This window comes from Microcaecilia unicolor, chromosome 1, assembly GCF_901765095.1.
Source record: "Microcaecilia unicolor chromosome 1, aMicUni1.1, whole genome shotgun sequence".
Lineage (NCBI taxonomy): Eukaryota > Metazoa > Chordata > Amphibia > Gymnophiona > Siphonopidae > Microcaecilia > Microcaecilia unicolor.
In genome coordinates this window covers 750454116-750481086 of record NC_044031.1, presented here as the reverse complement: position 1 = coordinate 750481086, position 26971 = coordinate 750454116, and the positions used below count along the sequence as shown (strand labels likewise).

The following is a 26971-nucleotide window of genomic DNA, read 5'->3' as shown; positions in this document are numbered from 1 at the left end:
GTCCATTTTCCGGCCCATTACAATAAACCCTTTTTTCCAGACGCAGTGCAATAAGGATCCCGTGCACGATAAAATAACGCGCCCACACTGCTGCAGGCAAGTTTTTGGCATGCCTTTGTATAAGGGCCCCTTTGAATATTGTCTCTATATATACACATAGGGGTAGATTCTATATATATGATGCCTAAAAAAAATCAGTGCCGAAAAATACCATGTAAGTTGTATTCTATAACAGTGGCGTAGCTACGTGGGGCCAGGGGGGCCTGGGCCCCTGTAGATTTAGCCATGGACCCCCCCGCTGACGACCCTCTCAACGCCCCCTCCCGCTGCCAACTCTCCCCTGTCGTCGCCGTGGGCTACCTTTGCTGGCGGGGGACCCCAATCCCCGCCAGCCGAGGTCCTCTTCTTCCCGCAAAGGATTCTTTCTGTTTTTGACGTCCTACACGTTGTACATGCAGGACGTCAGACTCACAGAAACAGAACGAAGCCTTGCAGATCAGGCAGCGAGGTCCTCTTTTTCCGGCGCAAGGCTTCATTCTGTTTCTGTGAGTCTGACGTCCTGCATGTACAATGTGCAGGACGTCAGAAACAGAACGAAGCCTTGCGTGGGAAGAAGAGGACCTCAGCTGGCAGGTATTGGGGTCCCCCGCCAACAAAGGTAGGCGACGACGATGGCAGCGGCGGCGGGGGAGGGTTGGCAGCGGGAGGGGGGTCGTCAAAGTTGCTGTTGGTGGCGGCGGTAGGGGGGGGTCGGTTTCGCCGGGGGGGGGCTAAAATGTGCCCCCTCACCTCGGGCTCTGGACCCCCCTCCTGCCGAAGTCTGGCTACGCCCCTGTTCTATAAGCCGCGCCTAAAGTTTGGTGTGGTTTATAGAGTAACTGCTTAAGCAGAAAGGTCATGTATAAATTTAGACGCCACCGTTTGCACCAACAAGATCGTGGTGCAAATGCCCGGCACCTAAATTTACGCGCAGAGCACCCATATTCTGTAATTACACAAGCAACTCAAAACCATGCCCCCGTTCTGCCCCAAAACTCCCATGACCATCCCATTTCCACTCTCCCTTTTTTGGACCATGGATCCCGCACCTAACTTTACACGCATTAGTCTCAATTAAATATAATTACTGCCAATAATTGCTTGTCAAAAAGCCAATTATTGGCACTAATTGGCCCATTATTCTATGAAATTGTGTGCAGAAATCGGGAATGCACCTAAATTTATGCGCACAATTTGTGGCGACCTTTGTAGAATCAGGGCGATACTGTATATACCTTGCACCAGTCCTCTCTGTGGACGCTAAGCTGAATAAAGTTACCCCGTTCTTTAAACATTCCTTCTCTCCCATTTTGCCAGATTCCTCACTATTTCAGTTCTCGACTCTTTGGAAACTCATTTAATTTGAGCTGTCTGACCTCATGTGCAACTTTCTTTAAATTAATCCCCTTATTTTCTTACTCCTGTTACTCTATCTTATCTATCTATATGTTTCGGCTTTGCTGTCTATTAAAATGTTTTATCCTGTATTGTGTTGACATTGTAATGTAGCATACTATGCCATACTTTGAATATTTTTACTGCTGGAATTTTCTATTGCTTATATTTGACTTATTCTTGCATACACCGCCTTGAGTGAATTCCTTCAAAAAGGTGATACATAAATCCTAATAAATATATAAATTGGCAGTTGACAATACATGAGAAAAGTGGTTTGCTCGCACTTTGAGAGACGCGTATGTATTTGGCAGAGAGGGAAAAGAGGAAAGATGATAAACTCATTTCAAAGCACAAATTCGACATTTGTGAAAGTTTATAATCATGAAATGCACACTCGCAAACTTTCAATTGCTCTGTCCAGACCAGCTCTGAATCCCATATAAGTACAGCTACGCTATCCACCTAGTTCTAATGTGCTGTTTGACTTTCCAAGCACGCAGCCTGAATATACCTACAGTACAGCACCTTGGAAGAGAAAATGAGATTTTGATTCATAAATCCAGCTGTAACATTTTTTTCTATTTGGACTTGTAGGCCAAAAAGCTCAAACATGATTGTTCCCATGGACATACTTCAAAGCCCCAGCAGATGTACTCCTCCCTAAATAATGCAACTATTTCAAAATCCTTTTCATAAAAATGGGAGTAATGTCCACAAGGATCAATAGGGCATCCTACAGTCTGGCAACTGCTTGAGAAAAATGGCAGCGCTTCTATGAAATATACCCTAAAATAATTTTGTGGCTTGCTATGTCCTAATTTCAAATTGAATGTTTATCTTGGAAAGGCTTCTATCTAACATGTCCATAAAACAGTTCCACTTAGCTCTACGAGCCCTGTGAAAATGGATTCCAAAGCTGACTATTAAAGGGGGCCTTGAGATTGCTTCCATATGGCAGAACAGCATGGGAGTGGAGGGCTAAGGCCTACAGCAGGCACTGCTTGGCTGCCGCTCCCCATCTATCCATTGGACACTCGTTGCATTACACCAGAACATCTGGATTATTGCTTGTAATGTCCCTGGGAAATATCCACTTCCCATCAAAGCCTTTATCTATCTCAGTCGTACTTTGAACATTTCGGTTTTTTAACATAGTCCTGTCTGAAGCGATGCGCTTGCTGTTTTAAGTCCACATTTCTAGTCCTTTCCCTCCCTCCCTCCCCCTCCCACGCACCCAACTTAAGTTAACACAGACCAAACGAGAGAACTGTCAGCGTGCGTTCTTTATGTGAACACCACTCTATTTTGTTTTCAGTCTCTGGTGGATAAAGTGCATTTATTTCCCAGTTCCTATTTCTTTCTGAGGGTACATTTTTCTTTTCGACTGTACAGTTACCCACTGATCCCTGTTCTCCCTCCTGAACATTCCTCCTAGGCTCTCTTTCACCGAATCTTGATCCTTGGGATTATTCATAGTGTTAAAGAGCCATAAACATATCATTGCAAGTTACAGTTTTAAACTGCTGTATCCTCACGTCTCTTCCTCATGAGCTTCAGAGAATATCTGTCTGAAAAAAGCAGTGCAGATCACGCCTAGGATTGGGGAGGGGATAAGAAGGTAAACACAGAGCTTGAACATCAACAAATGTTCATTTCTATGAGCTAGCTTGTATATGATTTATCCGGCCGATACTGAAAACCATTTAACCGGGCAGGAACACCTGGCCAGTTAAACGGTACTCAACCAGCTATCGGCCGATATTCAGCAGGAGATAGCCTGTTAGTGCTGGGGGGGGGGGGGGATTCTATCGATGGCGCCTAAAATATCCGCATGGAAAACATTTTCACCTAAGCATATTCTACAAACGGCGCCTAGATTTACATAGTAACATAGCAAATGACGGCAGATAAAGACCTGTACGGTCCATCCAGTCTGCCCAACAAGATAAACTCATTTACATGGTATGCAATACTTTATACCAGAGTTTGATTTGTCCTTGCCATTCTCAGGGCACAGACTGTAGAAGTCTGCCCAGCACTCTTCTTGAACTAAGTTCTGAAGCTAACGTTGAAGCCCCTTAAAATTTACACTCCAGCCCATCCATATCTATTAGTCACGATCAGGGCGTAGAGCGTAGAAGTCTTCCCAGCTCCCGCTTTGTTTCCAGTTACCTGCGTCGCCACCCAATCTCCACTAAGGTTCCGTGGATCCCTTCCTTCTAAACAGGATTCCTTTGTGTTTATCCCACGCATGCTTGAATTCCATTACCGTTTTCATCCCTACCACCTCCCGCGGGAGGGCATTCCAGATATACACCACCCTCTCCGTGAAAAAAATACTTCCTGACATTAGTCCTGAGTCTGCCCCCCCTTCAACCTCAATTCATGTCCTCTAGTTCTACCGCCTTCCGTCTCCAGAAAAGGTTCGTTTGCGGATTAATACCTTTCAAATATTTGAACGCCTGTATCATATCACCCCTGTTTCTGCTTTCCTCCAAGGTATACATGTTCAGGTCAGCAAGCCAGGCATGGTATAGAGAATACGCTTAGTTGATATCCCAGCGCCTTAAGCTACGTGCGTCCATTTACACCAACAAAAATATGGTGTAAATCCCAGCACGTAGATTTAGGCGCAGAGGGCCATATTCTATGAATATGTGTGTAAATTTCATAACGCCCACGAAATGTCCATTTCCCTGCCCGCAACATGCCCTTTTTTGTCTGCGCACATTAGAAGTTTGGCGCAGTAAAGTTACAGAATATGCTTAGAAAATTGTGCATGTAAATTCTAATTATTGCCAATTAGTGCTCATTATTGCCTGTTAAGTGCTGCTATCAATGCTAATTAGCTTAAACCAATTAAGTTGTTGCGCATTCTTATAGAATCCACCTGTATTTCAGTGAGGATCTCTAGGCGCACTATATAGAATCTGGGGGTAAGCAGACGGTCTGCTGTCAATTTTCAGCGCATCGCCAGCTAAATTTTGCAGCCAAATCTGACCGTGTCAATAGCAGGTCTATCTTTGGCCACTATGAACTTCGATCGACTTGGCCAACTATGTTCTTAGTGGCCAAAAATAAACCGGATATTAAAAGCTGGCCACCGTGAACGGCCCAACATTGCATATCTGGACTCAGCGCTGAATATCGGCCACTATCTCTTGCTTCTTAAGGTTTTTTTTTAATTCAGTATAGCTTTGAATGATATTTTCTGGACAATAGTATAAAACTTTCATAAATAAATTCATACATTTAGGAAAGACATAATCAACGAGGGCTATTGTTTAGATATGTTACTTTACCACTAACTTGTGCTATTTTAGTACAGGTTCCATTTTATATAAAGAGACCTAGCTGTGAAAAGTGACCTCAGAGCGCCCTTGGACAGGTTCTTCCCACGTGCTGAGGTCATTTTTACCGAAATCATAAAATGGCTGATTTTCTATTTTTTTTTTAAATTAATGTCCATGTGCTAATGTTACGATTAGCCTGCAGCCATTAAAAAAAAAATTTCCACATGAGCATTTACCACCAACCATTTTGTAGTAAGTGTTCCTTCGCTAACCAGTTAGCATGCGCCAATATGGACGCGCTGTTTAGCAGAGGAATGACCATTCTCCACCCGACATGCCCCCTTCTCAAAACAATACAAATATATTTTATCACCCAGATTAACACATGCTAATTTGGCAGTTACTGCAGGATGCCGGAGCTCATCCCACGTTACACCATTTTAAGCTACAGAGGCGTGTGTTATCAATTACAATAGCATGGGAAACGCCTGATTAAAAAGTTATATCTTTACACCAATGTTAAGCTTCCTGTAAAAGCTATCTAATTGAAGGTCCAATTGTAATGAATTCCAGACTGTAGTCACTTATTAAAGTATAATCTTTACTCCTAGTGGTCCTTCCTCTGCACAAACCTCCTCCTCCTCCTCTCTCTCAATTGAACTTTTGTCTACCCAAGGAGAAATTAGGTCTTACCTGATAATTTTCTTTCCATTAGTCCTTCCCGCTATTTCAGAGGCCCACCCAAGGTTTCTGAGATGTTTAGGACCCAGTGATGTGAGCTGCCAACAAGCAGAGATTTTTCTCCACCCAACTCATGAGGGAGGTCACCTACACCACCATTGGACAGCAGTGGGTCCCGCCTTGCTTGTCGATATAAGCCACCACCGTTACATTGTTGGAGAAAACTCAGAGCGGGACCCCCACCAGAAAGGGAGTGAAGTGCAGTGCCATGAGCTCCAAGTACTTTATCGACCACTGAGACCCCTTTTCCTCCAGGTGCCCTATGACAGATGGAACTTACTAGCTCCCCAATCCAACTGGAATCCGCTGTCACCAACTCCCATTGTGTTATCAGAAAAAGAGTTCTGATATTCAAATTCCTGGGTGATAATCACCACTGCATACTCCATGTGGCAACCAGCGTCCAAGGAAGATGAAGGTTGTACTTCTGTGACACCGGAGATTAGCTGCTGAGAAGAGATCCCTGTAATGGCCGCATATGAGCCCTTGCCCATGGCACCACTTCCATTGCTGCCGTCATTGACTCCAGAACCTGGATATAGTCCCAGACCCTGGGTCTACCTTGACTGAGAATACAAATCTGTTGAACCAGCTCTGACCTCCTGTGCTCTGTGAGGAAGATTCTCTCCCATGCTGGGATGAATACAACACCCAGATACTCCAGCATCTGCGATGGATTTAGCCTGATCTTCTCAAAATTGTCCATCACCACCACACTGCCCAATCGGACAAAGCACAAATGAGCCAGTCATTGAGATATGGGTGAACTCTTCCCTGGTGCTGAAGGAAGGCTGCTACCACCACCATAGACTTGGCAAATGTTCTTGGAGCTGTGGTGAGACTGAAGGGCAAAGTCATGAACTGGAAGTGATGGCCCAGCACCGCAAAATGTAAAAACTTCTGATGCGGCAGCCATATGGGTATATGCAACTATGCCTCCTTGAGAAATTCTCCCAATTGAACCTAGGCTACCACTGCTCTTAGTGTCTCCATGCAAAAGCGAGACACTCAGAGGCAGCGGTTTAGATCTTTGATCTAAGACCAAATGAAAGGTGCCTTTTTTCTTTGGGACAATGAAGTATACTGAGCATCTGCCTTGTCTCTGTTCAGCCTAGGGAACTAGAACTAGAACAATGGCCCAGAGCACCAGCAAGTCATCTATGGTGGCCTGAACCTTAACTGCTTTGGTTCCCTTTTGACAAGGAGACTGCAAGAAGACAGGAGTGACTGGGCAGGAGAACTCCAACATTTGACCTTCTATAAGAATATCCAGATCCCTCTGGTCTGATGTGTTTTTGGCCCACTTCTCCCGAAATTCCTGAAGATGTCCTCCCACTAGAGGAAGAGAAGAGTGGACCAGCCTTGTATCATAATAGTACCTGTAATATGTAAGCCGCATTGAACCTGCTATGAGTGGGAAAGCGCGGGGTACAAATGTAAGAAAAATAAAAAAAATTAATAAAATAAAATAAAAAGTCATTGCAAAGCTCTGGAGGTATTCAGTGCTCTAGCTGACAGAAAGGAGGACTTCCTGTCCACATGAAAGGAAGACTGGCATGCTTGAAAACAAGATTTAAGACTATATTGCTGATGACCAGGCCGGTAACTGTCTGTTGTCTCAAAATCAAGTTTGAGAGCCCCCTGAAGATGGATGACCAGAGTCTTTCAGCTTATCCTCCAGCAACTGCTGCCCAAGCCTTTGAAGTGCTTTCTTTGGTCCTTCAAGCGACAATATGAAGCTCGTTTTTGGCAAGGGGATGCCAGAAGAGGCATCAGCAGTCAGCAACCCAAGATGGGCGCCATAACGCACAGCTAGAAGCAGGGTTGGCCTACTTGGTGGGTGCTATTTATGACATGTTACGGGTCATGGCCTGCAGCATGTCTTTGGCTGTCATGGCAAGTCACTGGTGAGACCGCACTTGAGTACTGTGTTCAGTTTTGGAGGCTGTATTATGCTACGGATACGGAAAAAAGGAGAATGACAAAAATGTTATGAGGTGTACTCTAAAAGACATGAGAAAAGACCTGAATATACCCTAGAGGAGAGGAAGGACAGGGGAGATATGATACAGATGTTCAAACACTTGAAAGGTATTAATGAACAAACAAATCTCTTGCAAACATGGACAGAGTATAGAACTAAAGAACATGAAATCAAGTTGCTGAAAAGCAACATCAGGAAATACTTTTTCATAGAGAGAACAGTGGATGTCGAGAATGCTCTTCCATGGGAAATGATGGCGTTGAAAACAGTGACAGAATTCAAAAAGGTTTGGTATATACACGGAAGCTCCCTATATTTCAAGAGGATGGAATAAAAGCACAGGACTTTTCCACTCAAAGGAAAACATAAAAGACTAATACAAAAAAGCATGAGAGAGGGTAACCTGCATGGAGTGGCAGGTTATAACCCTAACAACAAAGTGTGTGGGGGAGGGGGGAGGTTAACCTGCACTGAGTCTCAGGTACAACCCTGGCCACCTTTCTGGGCAGACTGAATGGACCACGCTGGTCTTTATCTGGGGGAGGGGGGAGGTTAACCTGCACTGAGTCTCAGGTACAACCCTGGCCGCCTTTCTGGGCAGACTGAATGGACCACGCTGGTCTTTATCTGGGGGAGTGGGGAGGTTAACCTGCACTGAGTCTCACGTACAACCCTGGCCACCTTTCTGGGCAGACTGAATGGACCACGCTGGTCTTTATCTGGGGGAGGGGGGAGGTTAACCTGCACTGAGTCTCAGGTACAACCCTGGCCACCTTTCTGGGCAGACTGAATGGACCACGCTGGTCTTTATCTGGGGGAGTGGGGAGGTTAACCTGCACTGAGTCTCACGTACAACCCTGGCCACCTTTCTGGGCAGACTGAATGGACCACACTGGTCTTTATCTGGGGGAGGGGGGAGGTTAACCTGCACTGAGTCTCAGGTACAACCCTGGCCACCTTTCTGGGCAGACTGAATGGACCACGCTGGTCTTTATCTGGGGGAGGGGGGAGGTTAACCTGCACTGAGTCTCAGGTACAACCCTGGCCACCTTTCTGGGCAGACTGAATGGACCATGCTGGTCTTTATCTGGGGGAGGGGGGAGGTTAACCTGCACTGAGTCTCAGGTACAACCCTGGCCACCTTTCTGGGCAGACTGAATGGACCACGCTGGTCTTTATCTGGGGGAGGGGGGAGGTTAACCTGCACTGAGTCTCACGTACAACCCTGGCCACCTTTCTGGGCAGACTGAATGGACCACGCTGGTCTTTATCTGGGGGAGAGGGGAGGTTAACCTGTACTGAGTCTCAGGTACAACCCTGGCCACCTTTCTGGGCAGACTGAATGGACCACGCTGGTCTTTATCTGGGGGAGGGGGGAGGTTAACCTGCACTGAGTCTCAGGTACAACCCTGGCCACCTTTCTGGGCAGACTGAATGGACCACGCTGGTCTTTATCTGGGGGAGTGGGGAGGTTAACCTGCACTGAGTCTCACGTACAACCCTGGCCACCTTTCTGGGCAGACTGAATGGACCACACTGGTCTTTATCTGGGGGAGGGGGGAGGTTAACCTGCACTGAGTCTCAGGTACAACCCTGGCCACCTTTCTGGGCACACTGAATGGACCACGCTGGTCTTTATCTGGGGGGGGGGGGAGGTTAACCTGCACTGAGCCTCAGGTACAACCCTGGCCACCTTTCTGGGCAGACTGAATGGACCACGCTGGTCTTTATCTGGGGGAGGGGGGAGGTTAACCTGCACTGAGTCTCAGGTACAACCCTGGCCACCTTTCTGGGCAGACTGAATGGACCACGCTGGTCTTTATCTGGGGGAGGGGGGAGGTTAACCTGCACTGAGTCTCACGTACAACCCTGGCCACCTTTCTGGGCAGACTGAATGGACCACGCTGGTCTTTATCTGGGGGAGTGGGGAGGTTAACCTGCACTGAGTCTCACGTACAACCCTGGCCACCTTTCTGGGCAGACTGAATGGACCACACTGGTCTTTATCTGGGGGAGGGGGGAGGTTAACCTGCACTGAGTCTCAGGTACAACCCTGGCCACCTTTCTGGGCAGACTGAATGGACCACGCTGGTCTTTATCTGGGGGAGGGGGGAGGTTAACCTGCACTGAGTCTCAGGTACAACCCTGGCCACCTTTCTGGGCAGACTGAATGGACCATGCTGGTCTTTATCTGGGGGAGGGGGGAGGTTAACCTGCACTGAGTCTCATGTACAACCCTGGCCACCTTTCTGGGCAGACTGAATGGACCACGCTGGTCTTTATCTGGGGGAGGGGGGAGGTTAACCTGCACTGAGTCTCAGGTACAACCCTGGCCACCTTTCTGGGCAGACTGAATGGACCACGCTGGTCTTTATCTGGGGGAGGGGGGAGGTTAACCTGCACTGAGTCTCACGTACAACCCTGGCCACCTTTCTGGGCAGACTGAATGGACCACGCTGGTCTTTATCTGGGGGAGGGGGGAGGTTAACCTGCACAGAGTCTCACGTACAACCCTGGCCACCTTTCTGGGCAGACTGAATGGACCACGCTGGTCTTTATCTGGGGGAGGGGGAGGTTAACCTGCACTGAGTCTCAGGTACAACCCTGGCCACCTTTCTGGGCAGACTGAATGGACCACGCTGGTCTTTATCTGGGGGAGAGGGGAGGTTAACCTGCACTGAGTCTCAGGTACAACCCTGGCCACCTTTCTGGGCAGACTGAATGGACCACGCTGGTCTTTATCTGGGGGAGGGGGGAGGTTAACCTGCACTGAGTCTCAGGTACAACCCTGGCCACCTTTCTGGGCAGACTGAATGGACCACGCTGGTCTTTATCTGGGGGAGTGGGGAGGTTAACCTGCACTGAGTCTCACGTACAACCCTGGCCACCTTTCTGGGCAGACTGAATGGACCACACTGGTCTTTATCTGGGGGAGGGGGGAGGTTAACCTGCACTGAGTCTCAGGTACAACCCTGGCCACCTTTCTGGGCACACTGAATGGACCACGCTGGTCTTTATCTGGGGGAGGGGGGAGGTTAACCTGCACTGAGCCTCAGGTACAACCCTGGCCACCTTTCTGGGCAGACTGAATGGACCACGCTGGTCTTTATCTGGGGGAGGGGGGAGGTTAACCTGCACTGAGTCTCAGGTACAACCCTGGCCACCTTTCTGGGCAGACTGAATGGACCACGCTGGTCTTTATCTGGGGGAGGGGGGAGGTTAACCTGCACTGAGTCTCACGTACAACCCTGGCCACCTTTCTGGGCAGACTGAATGGACCACGCTGGTCTTTATCTGGGGGAGGGGGGAGGTTAACCTGCACTGAGTCTCACGTACAACCCTGGCCACCTTTCTGGGCAGACTGAATGGACCACGCTGGTCTTTATCTGGGGGAGGGGGAGGTTAACCTGCACTGAGTCTCAGGTACAACCCTGGCCACCTTTCTGGGCAGACTGAATGGACCACGCTGGTCTTTATCTGGGGGAGGGGGGAGGTTAACCTGCACTGAGTCTCAGGTACAACCCTGGCCACCTTTCTGGGCAGACTGAATGGACCACGCTGGTCTTTATCTGGGGGAGTGGGGAGGTTAACCTGCACTGAGTCTCACGTACAACCCTGGCCACCTTTCTGGGCAGACTGAATGGACCACGCTGGTCTTTATCTGGGGGAGGGGGGAGGTTAACCTGCACTGAGTCTCAGGTACAACCCTGGCCACCTTTCTGGGCAGACTGAATGGACCACGCTGGTCTTTATCTGGGGGAGTGGGGAGGTTAACCTGCACTGAGTCTCACGTACAACCCTGGCCACCTTTCTGGGCAGACTGAATGGACCACACTGGTCTTTATCTGGGGGAGGGGGGAGGTTAACCTGCACTGAGTCTCAGGTACAACCCTGGCCACCTTTCTGGGCAGACTGAATGGACCACGCTGGTCTTTATCTGGGGGAGGGGGGAGGTTAACCTGCACTGAGTCTCAGGTACAACCCTGGCCACCTTTCTGGGCAGACTGAATGGACCATGCTGGTCTTTATCTGGGGGAGGGGGGAGGTTAACCTGCACTGAGTCTCATGTACAACCCTGGCCACCTTTCTGGGCAGACTGAATGGACCACGCTGGTCTTTATCTGGGGGAGGGGGGAGGTTAACCTGCACTGAGTCTCAGGTACAACCCTGGCCACCTTTCTGGGCAGACTGAATGGACCACGCTGGTCTTTATCTGGGGGAGGGGGGAGGTTAACCTGCACTGAGTCTCACGTACAACCCTGGCCACCTTTCTGGGCAGACTGAATGGACCACGCTGGTCTTTATCTGGGGGAGGGGGGAGGTTAACCTGCACAGAGTCTCACGTACAACCCTGGCCACCTTTCTGGGCAGACTGAATGGACCACGCTGGTCTTTATCTGGGGGAGGGGGAGGTTAACCTGCACTGAGTCTCAGGTACAACCCTGGCCACCTTTCTGGGCAGACTGAATGGACCACGCTGGTCTTTATCTGGGGGAGAGGGGAGGTTAACCTGCACTGAGTCTCAGGTACAACCCTGGCCACCTTTCTGGGCAGACTGAATGGACCACGCTGGTCTTTATCTGGGGGAGGGGGGAGGTTAACCTGCACTGAGTCTCAGGTACAACCCTGGCCACCTTTCTGGGCACACTGAATGGACCACGCTGGTCTTTATCTGGGGGAGTGGGGAGGTTAACCTGCACTGAGTCTCACGTACAACCCTGGCCACCTTTCTGGGCAGACTGAATGGACCACGCTGGTCTTTATCTGGGGGAGGGGGGAGGTTAACCTGCACTGAGTCTCAGGTACAACCCTGGCCACCTTTCTGGGCACACTGAATGGACCACGCTGGTCTTTATCTGGGGGAGGGGGGAGGTTAACCTGCACTGAGCCTCAGGTACAACCCTGGCCACCTTTCTGGGCAGACTGAATGGACCACGCTGGTCTTTATCTGGGGGAGGGGGGAGGTTAACCTGCACTGAGTCTCAGGTACAACCCTGGCCACCTTTCTGGGCAGACTGAATGGACCACGCTGGTCTTTATCTGGGGGAGGGGGGAGGTTAACCTGCACTGAGTCTCACGTACAACCCTGGCCACCTTTCTGGGCAGACTGAATGGACCACGCTGGTCTTTATCTGGGGGAGGGGGGAGGTTAACCTGCACTGAGTCTCAGGTACAACCCTGGCCACCTTTCTGGGCAGACTGAATGGACCATGCTGGTCTTTATCTGGGGGAGGGGGGAGGTTAACCTGCACTGAGTCTCATGTACAACCCTGGCCACCTTTCTGGGCAGACTGAATGGACCACGCTGGTCTTTATCTGGGGGAGGGGGGAGGTTAACCTGCACTGAGTCTCATGTACAACCCTGGCCACCTTTCTGGGCAGACTGAATGGACCACGCTGGTCTTTATCTGGGGGAGGGGGGAGGTTAACCTGCACTGAGTCTCAGGTACAACCCTGGCCACCTTTCTGGGCAGACTGAATGGACCACGCTGGTCTTTATCTGGGGGAGGGGGGAGGTTAACCTGCACTGAGTCTCACGTACAACCCTGGCCACCTTTCTGGGCAGACTGAATGGACCACGCTGGTCTTTATCTGGGGGAGGGGGGAGGTTAACCTGCACAGAGTCTCACGTACAACCCTGGCCACCTTTCTGGGCAGACTGAATGGACCACGCTGGTCTTTATCTGGGGGAGGGGGAGGTTAACCTGCACTGAGTCTCAGGTACAACCCTGGCCACCTTTCTGGGCAGACTGAATGGACCACGCTGGTCTTTATCTGGGGGAGAGGGGAGGTTAACCTGCACTGAGTCTCAGGTACAACCCTGGCCACCTTTCTGGGCAGACTGAATGGACCACGCTGGTCTTTATCTGGGGGAGGGGGGAGGTTAACCTGCACTGAGTCTCAGGTACAACCCTGGCCACCTTTCTGGGCAGACTGAATGGACCACGCTGGTCTTTATCTGGGGGAGTGGGGAGGTTAACCTGCACTGAGCCTCAGGTACAACCCTGGCCACCTTTCTGGGCAGACTGAATGGACCACGCTGGTCTTTATCTGGGGGAGGGGGGAGGTTAACCTGCACTGAGTCTCAGGTACAACCCTGGCCACCTTTCTGGGCAGACTGAATGGACCACGCTGGTCTTTATCTGGGGGAGGGGGGAGGTTAACCTGCACTGAGTCTCACGTACAACCCTGGCCACCTTTCTGGGCAGACTGAATGGACCATGCTGGTCTTTATCTGGGGGAGGGGGGAGGTTAACCTGCACTGAGTCTCACGTACAACCCTGGCCACCTTTCTGGGCAGACTGAATGGACCACGCTGGTCTTTATCTGGGGGAGGGGGAGGTTAACCTGCACTGAGTCTCAGGTATAACCCTGGCCACCTTTCTGGGCAGACTGAATGGACCACGCTGGTCTTTATCTGGGGGAGAGGGGAGGTTAACCTGCACTGAGTCTCAGGTACAACCATGGCCACCTTTCTGGGCAGACTGAATGGACCACGCTGGTCTTTATCTGGGGGAGGGGGGAGGTTAACCTGCACTGAGTCTCAGGTACAACCCTGGCCACCTTTCTGGGCAGACTGAATGGACCACGCTGGTCTTTATCTGGGGGAGTGGGGAGGTTAACCTGCACTGAGTCTCACGTACAACCCTGGCCACCTTTCTGGGCAGACTGAATGGACCACACTGGTCTTTATCTGGGGGAGGGGGGAGGTTAACCTGCACTGAGTCTCAGGTACAACCCTGGCCACCTTTCTGGGCACACTGAATGGACCACGCTGGTCTTTATCTGGGGGAGGGGGGAGGTTAACCTGCACTGAGTCTCAGGTACAACCCTGGCCACCTTTCTGGGCAGACTGAATGGACCACGCTGGTCTTTATCTGGGGGAGGGGGGAGGTTAACCTGCACTGAGTCTCAGGTACAACCCTGGCCACCTTTCTGGGCAGACTGAATGGACCATGCTGGTCTTTATCTGGGGGAGGGGGGAGGTTAACCTGCACTGAGTCTCATGTACAACCCTGGCCACCTTTCTGGGCAGACTGAATGGACCACGCTGGTCTTTATCTGGGGGAGGGGGGAGGTTAACCTGCACTGAGTCTCAGGTACAACCCTGGCCACCTTTCTGGGCAGACTGAATGGACCACGCTGGTCTTTATCTGGGGGAGGGGGGAGGTTAACCTGCACTGAGTCTCAGGTACAACCCTGGCCACCTTTCTGGGCAGACTGAATGGACCATGCTGGTCTTTATCTGGGGGAGGGGGGAGGTTAACCTGCACTGAGTCTCACGTACAACCCTGGCCACCTTTCTGGGCAGACTGAATGGACCAGGCTGGTCTTTATCTGCCGTCATTTACTATGCAGAATGTGCTGTGCTAATGCTGAAAGGATCCAAGCAGCACCAAAGGCCCCAGGGTGCCAGGACTGGCTGCCAAACACAGCAAAGCAGGCAAGGAAGATAAGGAGGGTCTTCCCCACCTGTGATTAGCTGACTGCAAAGCCTTCAAAAGTCAACTCCTTAACAATGAGGCAGACAAGCCTACCGCTTGGAAAATTTAATGGGAAGAACTACAAACAGTTTGGTTTAAGAACTGCTCCCAGCAAATCAGCTGGATGCTTTTCTCACACTGAATCCTTAAAAACTTCTCTTGCCCTCTAAATGCAAATGAGCTCAAAGTACTAAGGCAGGCGATCTCAGCAAGGAGCACCCACCAAAGAATACTCCTCAGGCATATCTGAATACCAATGGTCTAAGAGCAAAGCGAATTTGCATAACTTTATTATGCTGTTTGTGGCACAGGAGAATCGCAGTTAAGAAGTCCTTTGCTACAGTGTGTAGTGTGGCTTCAGTGACGGGGAAAACTATATTGCACCTCTCCATGTCACATCCATCAATTATATATTTCCTCTTTGTAACACAGGATCCATTCGGCCAAATTTAGAATCGTGTGAATAATATTTTATTCCTCTGTTTGTGCCACGCCACATATATTTTGTCAGTACCAAGTATCCGGTAACCAGCTCCTTTTTTTTTTTCAATGACACTAGCTATTTGGCAAAAACTGAAGTGTTCCTGTCTTTGCTGTCGAGATGGCCAAAATGAACTGGCTAATCCAAATCCTTCCTCATTGGAAGGGAAAAGGATGGTATTAAAAAAAATGGAGGTCACTGGCTCCGAAAGATAAGGGACGACAGAACTGGGCCCTTCCTGCCAGCTTGTTATGAACGGAGACCGGATCCTCTGGGGGGGGGGGGGGGGGTGTACACTTCGACGCAGATATGAAAGGAAAAAGCTGATTGCTGAAAGGCAAACCAAATTAATATTTTGAGTTGTACAACAACAAAAAAAATGCTCTAATGTTAATGTAACTGCCTTTATCGTATATTATTAGAGAGATGCAAGGTGGCAGAGTTAGGAAGAAAATGGGATTCTCCGCAAAGAGAAATAACCTTCCGGCCGATACTCAGCGGTGGCGGTCAGAATTTTTATGTCAGCCGCCAGCTGTATTCCTGGATATTCACTGCCGGGCCACGTCCAAGCACCGGGATTGAATATCCGGTTCTAGGCTGGCCGCTAAAGTTTATGCAGTTAAGTGCAATATTCAGCCCTTGACTGCATAAGCTGAACAGCGTAATGATAGAACCGCTATTTATGCGGTCCCATTTCAGCGGTTATCTTATACAGTCAAGGGCTGAGTATCGGTACTTAACCGCTTAAGTGCCAACTCTGCTCCTGGAGTGCCCACAAGTTCACCAGTCTTGGCACGGGTGCTAACCATAAATATTCAGTGGTGATAACCAGTTAACCAGTGGAGGAGTGGCCTAGTGGTTAGAGCACTGGTCTGGCAATCCAGAGGTGGTCGATTCAAATCCCACTGCTGCTCTTTGTGATCTTGGGCAAGTCACTTAACCCTCCATTGCCTCAGGTACAAACTTAGATTGTGAGCCCTCCTGGGACAGAGAAATATCCAGAGTACCTGACTGTAACTCACCTTGAGCTACTAGTGAAAAAGGTGTGAGCAAAATCTAAATAAATAAATATATGGAATGTTGCTACTATGGAAGATTCTACATGGAATGTTGCCACTTTTTGAGATTCTGGAATGTTGTTACTATTTGAGATTCTACATGGAATGCTCCTAGTGGAGGAGTAGCCTAGTGGTTAGAGCACTGGTCTTGCAATCTAGAGGTGGCCAGTTCAAATCCCACTGCTGCTCCTTGTGATCTTGGACAAGTCACTTAACCCTCCAGTGCCTCAGGTACAAATTTAGATTGTGAGTCCTCCTGGAACAGAGCTATTACTGAAAAAGGTGTGAGAAAAAAATCTAAATAAATAAATACCATTGAACACTGGCACTTAAGCAGTCCTCCTAGGTAGGTGGTTTAATGGGCAGAAACTCTCCTGCCCACTTAAATCATTCTGAATGTCAGCCGCCTTATATCAGGATCCACATCTCAAAAACCTGCACAATGACATCTCTGGATAATATTTTTTGGTGGCCTGTGGGAATGAACCATAACCCACAAGAATTCCACAGGCATTTAAAAGTGTTTGTGGGGGTGAGATTCCAGCCAGCCTGATGACCCTCGGCTCTTATCCATTGACACTTGGTAGGTTCACAGCCCCCTGGAATCTGGTTAGTACATGAGCAAAAGCAGAAAGAACCTCTCTTGGGAAATATGGCACCCAGGGAAAACTCCACCCCTCCCTTCCCCCCCATGAAAGACAGAGAAATCAGCGTTTAATTTAGTTAGATGTAATTCTTCGAATGTTCTTTAGTCCAGTCTATAGACCTTGGTGATGCTGCAGTCAGTACAGCTCTCTTGAACTCCGAGCATTTTTTTTGGTCAGATCCCTGGTATCCTTAACCGATCATGAGCACCATTTTCAGCCCACTGCTTTTCCTCAAGCTACTCTTCCATATCCTCTCTCATCTCTTCCCCTGACACCAATATTCTCCGGCACTAACAAATTTTTCTTTCGAGCTCTAATACCCTTTCCCCGAGCTGCCAGACAGTGCTGCTCCATAGACCAGAGTTTCTAACTAAAGCCAGTAATTGATGCACTGCTGTTTTAGTACAGCAACACAATCAATAAACTAGAACTCACTGCTGTTTGTCAGCTTTTCCCAGAGAATGCCGGGGAGTGCTTTACTGCCTTCTGTGACCATTTACTCATTAGCTCAGCTTTTAGGCCCAAGACTTGGTCTTACTAAACGAGAGGTGATACTCTGCTACCCTCTAGTGGTGGCAAGACAATAGGACAACATTTTGAAAAGAATTCTTTTTGAAAATTTTCTTACCCTAATCTGATAGCATTCCTTGGCATCTTTTTTTTTTTAGTTTTATGTTCGGGAGGGATGTGGAGATGTTAGCCAGAGCCTTGGGAACTGAATGACCTGCCAAACAATGATATAACGTCTTATCTCGGTTATTAAAAAAAAGTGATTAACTTACAGAGATAGTGGACAAGGAAGGACGACAGGAGACAGCGTTTTGGCTGAACCCGGGTTTGAGTGGAAAGTTTGCAAAGCCTGGATGACTTCTTTAATGACATCTCCCACCAAACTCCATTTTTTTAAATTATATATTTGTGTTATTGTTCTCTACAAAATGCAAACAGTCACACATCTTCAGAGATGTTCAAGAAAAGACCCAAATAAGGAGCGTTTGCAAATGCAGAAATAGTTTTCAAACATTCCAGTGAAGGCCTCTGGCCATAAATGGATACTAACTCTACTACTACTTATCATTTCTACAGCGCTACTAGACGTACGCAGCTCTGTACACTTTAACATGAAGAGACAGTCCCTGCTCGACAGAGCTTTCAATCTAATTAGGCCAGACAAACAGGACAAATAAGAGATAAGGACAAAGAGTAGCAAGGTTCCGGAATCCCACAGTAGCAACATTCTGTGTGGAATCCCAAAGAGCAGCAAGATTCCGGAATCCCAAAGACTACTACTACTTATCATTTCTAAGGTGCTACTAGACGTACGCAGCGCTGTACACTTTAACATGAAGAGACAGTCCCTGCTCGACAGAGCTTACAATTTAATTAGGACAGACAAACAAGAGATATCGTTATACCCACACTAGCCCACTCCTCAAGTCACTTCACTGGTTCCCTGTCCGCTTCTGCATTCAGTTTAAACTTCTCGTACTGACCTTTAATGCATCCACTCTGCAGCCCCCCATTACCTCTCCGCTCTCATCTCTCCCTACATCCCTCCCCGTGAACTCCGCTCACTGGACAAGTCTCTCTTGTCGTCCTCCTTCTCCTCCACTGCTAACTCCAGGCTTCGCTCCTTTTCTCTCACGGCACCTTATGCCTGGAATAGACTTCCTGGACCTATACGTCTAGCTCCATCTCTACCTGTTTTCAAATCTATGCTGAAAACCCACCTTTTCACCGCTGCTTTTGACTCCTAGCCACTACTCAATTTGCCCTCCCCTTGTTCCTTCTCACCCAGTATTTCCCTTGCCCTTAATTGTTTTGTCTGTCTGCCTTATTTTTAGATTGTAAGCTCTTTTGAGCATGGACTGTCTCTCTCTATGTTGGATGTTCAGTGCTGTGTGCATCTGGTAGCGCTATACAAATGTTAATAATAATAATAATAATAATAATAATAATAATAATAATAATAAGGGAATATTAAAATAAGGATGATAAAATAAGGGTTCTGAACAAGTGAATAAGGGATAGGATACTTATTTGCAAGTTTTGGCAGCCAGGATTCAGAGGCAATGTAGCCATATTCTTTCTAGGGGGTGAGAGTATCCCAGAGGACACTGACACTGTAAATGAAGAGGGGAAAATTGCAGTACCTTTCCAGTACAAAACAGTTTAAGAATTGGTTCTTGAATGTCTTTTTGGTTGTAGGAGCCAAACAAGTCAATCAATGGCCCTGCCCTTGAGTTCTCTAGTTGCTGATGCTGTGTTGGGTTAAAATATTGGTCAGGATAAGAAGGTCTAGGGTGAACTTAATATAATGCAGTCTATCAAAAATGAAGGCTGTGTGGGCACCAGATGCAACCTGTAATACTTTTATTGGTGATCCCCAAAGATCAAGAATTCACAGTGCAAAATAGGGCAAAAACAGTAAAACACCAAGGGTAAAGTCACTCCAAGGCCTTACAAATTATTTGATCAGTTCTTAAACACGGAGCAGGCCCTGAGGATCCTTCCTCTTCCTTCTTTTTCTTGTGGATCCCAGGCTGCCAGACTTCCAGCTCTCAGTACCTTAAAGAGATACAGTCAACGTCTCCTGCTCTGGATAGGTACATGAAACCCAAAACGCCCTCTGGCAAAATATCTCCTTTGGGGCAAATTTGCTCTGCTCCCCAAGACATTAAAGATGAAACATTTCAAAAGTCAGCAAAAATCTCAAAGAACGGCTTGGACTGAGTGTTTTGGATGCCCCAGGATGTCTGGTCCTTGGCACTTGGATCTAGGTTTCTCAGGGGGAAAGGTGGGATACACTTTGATAACCCCACTCCCTCACAGAAGAGAACTGCTCCAAGCTGTTCCTTCAGCTGTCAGACTCCTCTGTATCCCTCTCTCTCTCTTTAGCTCATCAATGTCAACAGTATTTGTGGGTTCAAGTTAAGTCAGCCACTTCTTCTGGTTTTATTTATTTATTTATAACATTTATATCCCACAGATTCCCACCATGGCGGGCTCTATGTGGCTAACAACATTTATGAAAAGAACATCATACAAATTCAAGGTTGGAACAGAGAATAAGGAACATCTTGGGAGGGGAGCAAACAACAGGAGGTACAAACAAGGGCCGGTAGGAAGTTAAATAACAGAAGAGTATGATTTATCACATAGATAAGTCTTAAGGGACTTCTTGAACAGATTGTGGTCGGTAGTCTCCTTTAATGTAGATGGTAGAGCATTCCAGTAGGGAGGACTCACAAAGCAAAAGGAGGAGGAGAAGAGCAATTTGTATCTCAGATTCCTGCTGCTAGGATAGTGAAGAGTGAGATAGGTAGGAGAAGACTTTTTGGAATTCCTGGAAGGGAGGTCAATCAGGCTGAACATATAAGCTGGAGCTTCCCCGTAAACGATCTTGTGAGTTAGAGCACAGATTTTGAATTCGATACGCTCCTTTATCGGGAGCCAGTGAAGTTTCTCTCTAAGGGGTTTTGCTGCTTCAAACCTTGGTTTACCAAACATTAATCTCGCTGCCGTATTTTGCGCCGTCTGGAGTTTCTTTAGGATGTGTTCTGAGCAGCCGGCGTAAATCCCATTGCAGTAGTCGAAATGGCTCAATACTAGAGAGTGGATCATGACCTAGCTGGCCATCAAAGAGGCAGCCTCTTCTCTTTTCCGACATTCTTTTAGAGATCACAAGAAGATGCCCGGCCCCAGAATACAGAGCATCTTATTCTTCCTTCGAAAAGCAATGAAAGAGACACCCCCACCCAATGAATGACATGTAGGTCAAATCACCATGATTTTCAACTATAGAAGATAATATTAGGAGAAGGGTGTTTTTTTTTGTTACATTTCTACCCTGTGCTTTCCCACTCATGGCAGGCTCAATGCGGCTTACATGGGGCAATGGAGAGTTAAGTGACTTGCCTAGAGTCACAAGGAGCTGCCTGTGCCTGAAGTGGGAATTGAACTCAGTTCCCCAGGACCAAAGTCCACCACCCTAACCACTAGGCCACTCCTCCACTGTTGCTACTATTTGAGATTCTACATGGAATGTTGCTATTCCAACATTCCATGTAGCAGTCGGCCCTTGCAGATCACCAATGTGGCCGCGCAGGCTTCTACATGGAATGTTGCTAGTGGAATAGCAACATTCCATGTAGAATCTCCAATAGTAGCAACATTCCATGTAGAATCTCCAATAGTATCTATTTTATTTTTGTTACATTTGTACCCTGCGCTTTCCCACTCATGGCAGGCTCAATGTGGCTTACGTGGGGCAATGGAGGGTTAAGTGACTTGCCCAGAGTCACAAGGAGCTGCCTGTGCCTGAAGTGGGAATCGAACTTAGTTCCTCAGGACCAGAGTCCACCACCCTAACCACTAGGCCACTCCTCCTTAGCTTGAAAATGTGTTGTGGTGGTGCTGCTGCAGAAATTTAATGGCAAGGGAAAGTATGTTTTGTTTCCTGTAAAACGCTGCAATACGTGAGGAAGAAACTAGCACAGAGCTCCTATCCAAGACATAAGAAAGGAAGTGAAACTAGACTTAGGCAGGTGAGTTCATTTTTCAGTTCCGATCCAATTAAAAATTGCCTCACTCTTATTGGATCAAGGTCACTTTCAACGAGCTCGGTGCTAGGCTCATGCGCCACCTCTGTTCCCTTCCTCCCTCACTCCAAGGGCTGGATTTCTTCATTCAGGGGGTCTTTTGCTAAGCCGCAATAGTGTTTTTAGCTTGCGGTAGAAATCAGCTGGCGGTAAATGCCGAGGAGCCCGTTATATTCCTACCATGGCTTAGTAAAAGACCCCCTCAGGTTTGGTGGCCTCCTCATACCTCCAGATGGACTGATTAACTTACTTCTTGTGCCTAAATGTGCTTTATTTAGTAGAACAAAAGCCCAGTTGTACTTAGGGACGCTCATCATTTCCAACGTATTTTACAAAAGGCTTACCGAACACAGAGAGCAAGATATTCAAAGGATTTATGCTCCTAACTTTGAAAGTCATGCTCCCACACTGGTCTCTTTGGAATAAGCCTAAATTTATACTGCAACACAACCAAACTAAAGCACGTAATGGACATAACACGACTCTTCCGTTCTCCGATTCCCTAATGTGGCTGTGCCACATGAACTTGATCTTACCACAACATCACCCGGTATTTGTTCACACCGGAGCCTGCAAAGGCCTCTCTGGTACTATGTAAGCCACATTGAGCCTACAAATAGGTGGGAAAAATGTGGGCCACAAATGTAACAAATAAATAAAATACTCAAAATTTCAGTAAACTCCTAAATTTAGGAAAATATAAAGTGGGTGGCAACAGAGTTAAAACTGAGCACTGATTTTCAGCATTAAGCTCATAAATCTAGACAAATGAATGGCAAGCCTTATTTTATAAACATAAGCCACGCGGATTACTGTAATGGAATCTATGCGGGATGCAAGGCTCAAATCATAAAGAAACTTCAGACTGCCCAAAACACAGCAGCCAGGCTTATATTTGGAAAAACTCATTTTGACAGCGCCAAACCACTCAGAGAAAAATTGCACTGGCTACCAATCAAAGAACGTGGTCTTTCCCAGTACTTATGTACTTATGTAAATAGGTAAAGAGTGGAGGAGTGGCCTAGTGGTTAGGGTGGTGAACTTTAGTCCTGAGGAACTGAGTTCGATTCCCCCTTCAGGCACAGGCAGCTCCTTGTGACTCTGGGCAAGTCACTTAACCCTCCATTGCCCCATGTAAGCCACATTGAGCCTGCCATGAGTGGGAAAGCGCAGGGTACAAATGTAACAAAAATAAAATAGATACTATTGGAGATTCTACATGGAATGTTTCTACTATTGGAGATTCTACATGGAATGTTGCTATTCCACTAGCAACATTCCATGTAGAAGCCTGCGCGGCCACATTGGTGATCTGCAAGGGTCGACTTCTACATGGAATGTTGCTAGTGGAGGAGTAGCCTAGTGGTTAGGGTGGTGGACTTTGGTCCTGGGGAATTGAGGAACTGAGTTCGATTCCCACTTCAGGCACAGGCAGCTCCTTGTGACTCTGGGCAAGTCACTTAACCCTCCATTGCCCCATGTAAGCCACATTGAACCTGCCATGAGTGGGAAAGCGCAGGGTACAAATGTAACAAAAATAAAATAGATACTATTGGAGATTCTACATGGAATGTTGCTATTCCACTAGCAACATTCCATGTAGAAGGCTGCGCAGGCCACATTGGTGCAGGACGTCAGACTCACAGAAGTAGAAGCCTGCGTGGCCACATTGGTGATCTGTAAGGGCCGACTTCTACATGGAATATTGCTAGTGGAATCTCCAATAGTAGCAACAGTGGAGGAGTGGCCTAGTGGTTAGGGTGGTGGACTTTGGTCCTGAGGAACTGAGTTTGATTCCCACTTCAGGCACAGGCAGCTCCTTGTGACTCTGGGCAAGTCACTTAACCCTCCATTGCCCCATGTAAGCTGCATTGAACCTGCCATGAGTGGGAAAGCGCAGGAAAAAAAAAATAATTTAGCTCCAAGTACAGGGAATAAAGATCTTCTGATATGGAATTGTCTTTTGAAACAGTGTTGCTAGCATCAGTTGTTCTGTCAGTCTGTTAGACTGAGCCAGACATAGGGGTCCTTTTACTAAGGTGCGCTGAAAAATGGCCTGCAGTAGTGTAGACGCGTGTTTTGGGTGCGCACAGAATCATTTTTTGGCGCACCTAAAACAAATTGCCTTTTTTTTGCTGAAAACGGATGTGTGGCAAAATGAAAATTGCCGCGCGCCCATTTTGGGTCTGAGACCTTACCGCAAGCCATTGACCTAGCGGTAAGGTCTCATGCGGTAACCAGGTGGTCTTGCCACTTGACGCGCGTAGCTGCCGCACACCAGAAAATAAAAAAATATTTTTCAGGCGCGCATAGGGGACGCACGCCAAAACTGAAATTACTGCAAGGGCAACACGGTAACCGGGCGGTAACTCCAATTTGGCGCACCTCGGGTGCGCGTAGGCGCCTACGCAGCTTAGTAAAAGGGACCCACAGTGAAGAAGTCCTAGTCAGCAATTTAGATGTGAAACCCTGTAAGAGTTGAAGAACTAAACAAGCAGCTTCAGATCAGATTCTTTCTGATATGGGAAGCCAGTGACGTTTGATAAGATAAGATGAAACACTGGTATATCTGTTCAGTTTGAACATTAGTCTGGCAGCTGTGTTCTGTATGATTTGCAATTTTTCTGATATTGACACTTAATAGCAAGAAATAAAACATTACAGTAATCCAGGTGTGGTAGGACTAACATTTGAACTAACAATGCAAAGGCTTTTTGGTCAAAGAATGATTACTGCAGATCTACAGGTGTAAATGGCGGCTTTCTAAAATAGCTATTGAAATGCATTAGTCATTTAAATGCTGCAATTTACATATGTAAAAGCAATGCAAACTTTCTAAAATGACCTCCACTGGCTAAGTGTTTTGCATAAATCCATGTAAAAATTGAGATTCGTGCAGCCTGTTTACCCCATGCAACTTAATGTTTGGGAAACATACAATATATACGTATGTTGGCTCCTGAGGGTTGATAGGCCTGGGTTGGTCCTTATGTTCAAAGGAATTGTCCCTGCTGTCCAAGAAGTAGGAAAGAGACCTGGGGCAGCAAATCCAGGCGGGACACTAAACGCCGAGTAGATAAAATCTTTATTGCCAATGACCAGATTTTAAAGACTCAACACGGTTCCGTGTTTCAGCAAATCGTATGCCTGCCTCAGGAGTCAACACATCTGTGTCAATTGTGGATATATTTTCAGTTGTGCAACCTTGTAGCTGGAAAGTTACCTTTGCTCAATCTTCCAGTGACACCTCAAAAATCACAGCACCAAGAATATCGCTTAAAGTACTTTAAGCGATGTTCTTGGCACTGTGCTTTTTGAGGTAGTCATTAGCAATAAAGCTTTTATCGACTCAGCTTTTGCTGTTCTGCCTGGATTGGTTGCCCCACATCCCTTCTCATACTCCTTGGAAAGCATCTTCCTTTGTAGGGAACACTTCTTGGTGTGTTTGGCAGTGGCGTAGGAAGGGGGGACGGGGGGCGGTCCGCCCCGGGTGCACGCCGCTGGGGGGTGTCGGCTCCGCGCTGGTGCACTGCCCTCTCTGCCCCGGAACAGGTTACTTCCTGTTCCGGGACAAAGAGAGCGGTGAAGGAGCCGACACACCCCAGCAACGTGCAGTCAGGGCGGATCGGCCCTCCCGCCCGTCCCTCGCCGCAGGTATGCGCTCCGGGGGGGGGGAGGTATGCACTCCAGGGGGGGGGTGCCATGCTGCACCCGGGGGGGGGGGGGGGTGTGCAGCGGCGACCCGCCCCGGGTGTCAGCTCCCCTCGCTACGGCTCTGGTGTTTGGCATTCAAGCAATTGTCCCCACACCTTCTAAAAACAGCTTATGCCCTGTAGAATATTGTCACCACTTGCCTTCAGCCGTCAGTGAAATACAGGTCAAGTGGCTTGAACTATTTAATGTGCAAATTTAGAGAAAAGAGGTTAGTTACCTTAGACAAGCTCAGCCTCTTGCTTGTTGACCATCTCTATTCATCAATTCCCCCAATAGCAACAGCCACATGGAGAGAGAACAGCATGCAAAGAAGAAAAAGATACATCCGTTAGGAAAATAATTATATATCGCTTTGCTTTTTATTCCAACAACAGTCCTTTCCCAAGGGCCATGCACCGGGGTTCCCTCCAGAATACTGCGGCCATTGGTCCTAAGCCCTTCGGTAGCATTTCCAGCCATCTCTGGAAACAGAAGCCTAACCCAGGTATTCATTTATTTATTTATCCCCCCTTCAAGCTGTCCAAAATTCCGCCGCACGTCTTATCTACCGCGTGAACCGATACTCTCATATCACCCCTCTCCTCAAGTCGCTTCACTGGCTCCCTATCCGCTACCGTATTCAGTTCAAGCTTCTCCTATTGATCTTCAAAATGCACTCAATCTGCAGCCCCCCATTACCTCTCTACCCTCCTCTCCCCCTATGTTCCCACCCGTAACCTCCGCTCTCAGGACAAATCACTCCTATCCGTACCCTTCTCCACCAACGCTAACTCCAGACTCCGCCCCTTGTGCCTCGCATCACCTTATGCCTGGAACAGACTTCTCGAGCCCATATGCCAAGCGCCCTCCCTGCCCATCTTCAAGTCCTTACTTAAGGCCCATCTCTTCTCCCTTGCTTTTGGCGCCTAACCACCTTCCCCATTCATGCTACCTACACTGACTACATAGTTTGTAACCTTTAGATTGTAAGCTCTCTTGAGCAGGGACTGTCCTTCCCCATGTTAAACTTGTACAGCGCTGCGTAACCCTGGCAACGCTATAGAAATGCTAAGTAGTAGTAGTAGTAGATTCAGCTCAGACATTTTAATAGTAGCTGATGGTGAGTTGCATGCAGGTACAGTAGGTAGTAGGTATTTCCCTGTCCGTGGAGGGCTTATATTCTAAGCTGGTATCTAAGAACATAAGAATAGCCATACTTGTTCTACTACTACTACTATTTAGCATTTCTATAGCGCTACAAGGCGTACGCAGCACTGCACAAACATAGAAGAAAGACAGTCCCTGCTCAAAGAGCTTACAATCTAATAGATAAAAAATAAATAAAGTAAGTAAATCAAATCAATTAATGTGAACGGGAAGGAAGAGAGGAGGGTAGGTGGAGGCGAGTGGTTACAAGTGGTTACGAGTCAAAAGCAATGTTAAAGAGGTGGGCTTTCAGTCTAGATTTAAAGGTGGCCAAGGATGGGACAAGACGTAGGGGCTCAGGAAGTTTATTCCAGGCGTAGGGTGCAGCGAGACAGAAGGAGCTAAG

At 47.8% G+C, this 26971-nt stretch overlaps 1 protein-coding gene across 1 annotated transcript in view; it reads right to left on the bottom strand.

Annotated features, from left to right (window-relative positions):
- Positions 1–26971, bottom strand: part of MCTP2 (multiple C2 and transmembrane domain containing 2) — a 376016-nt gene that overhangs the window by 180755 nt on the left and 168290 nt on the right. Inside the window, exon 8 of the mRNA XM_030189721.1 lies at positions 25658–25693. Coding sequence (XP_030045581.1) covers positions 25658–25693 — 36 coding nt within the window. The remainder of the gene's footprint in view (positions 1–25657; positions 25694–26971) is intronic.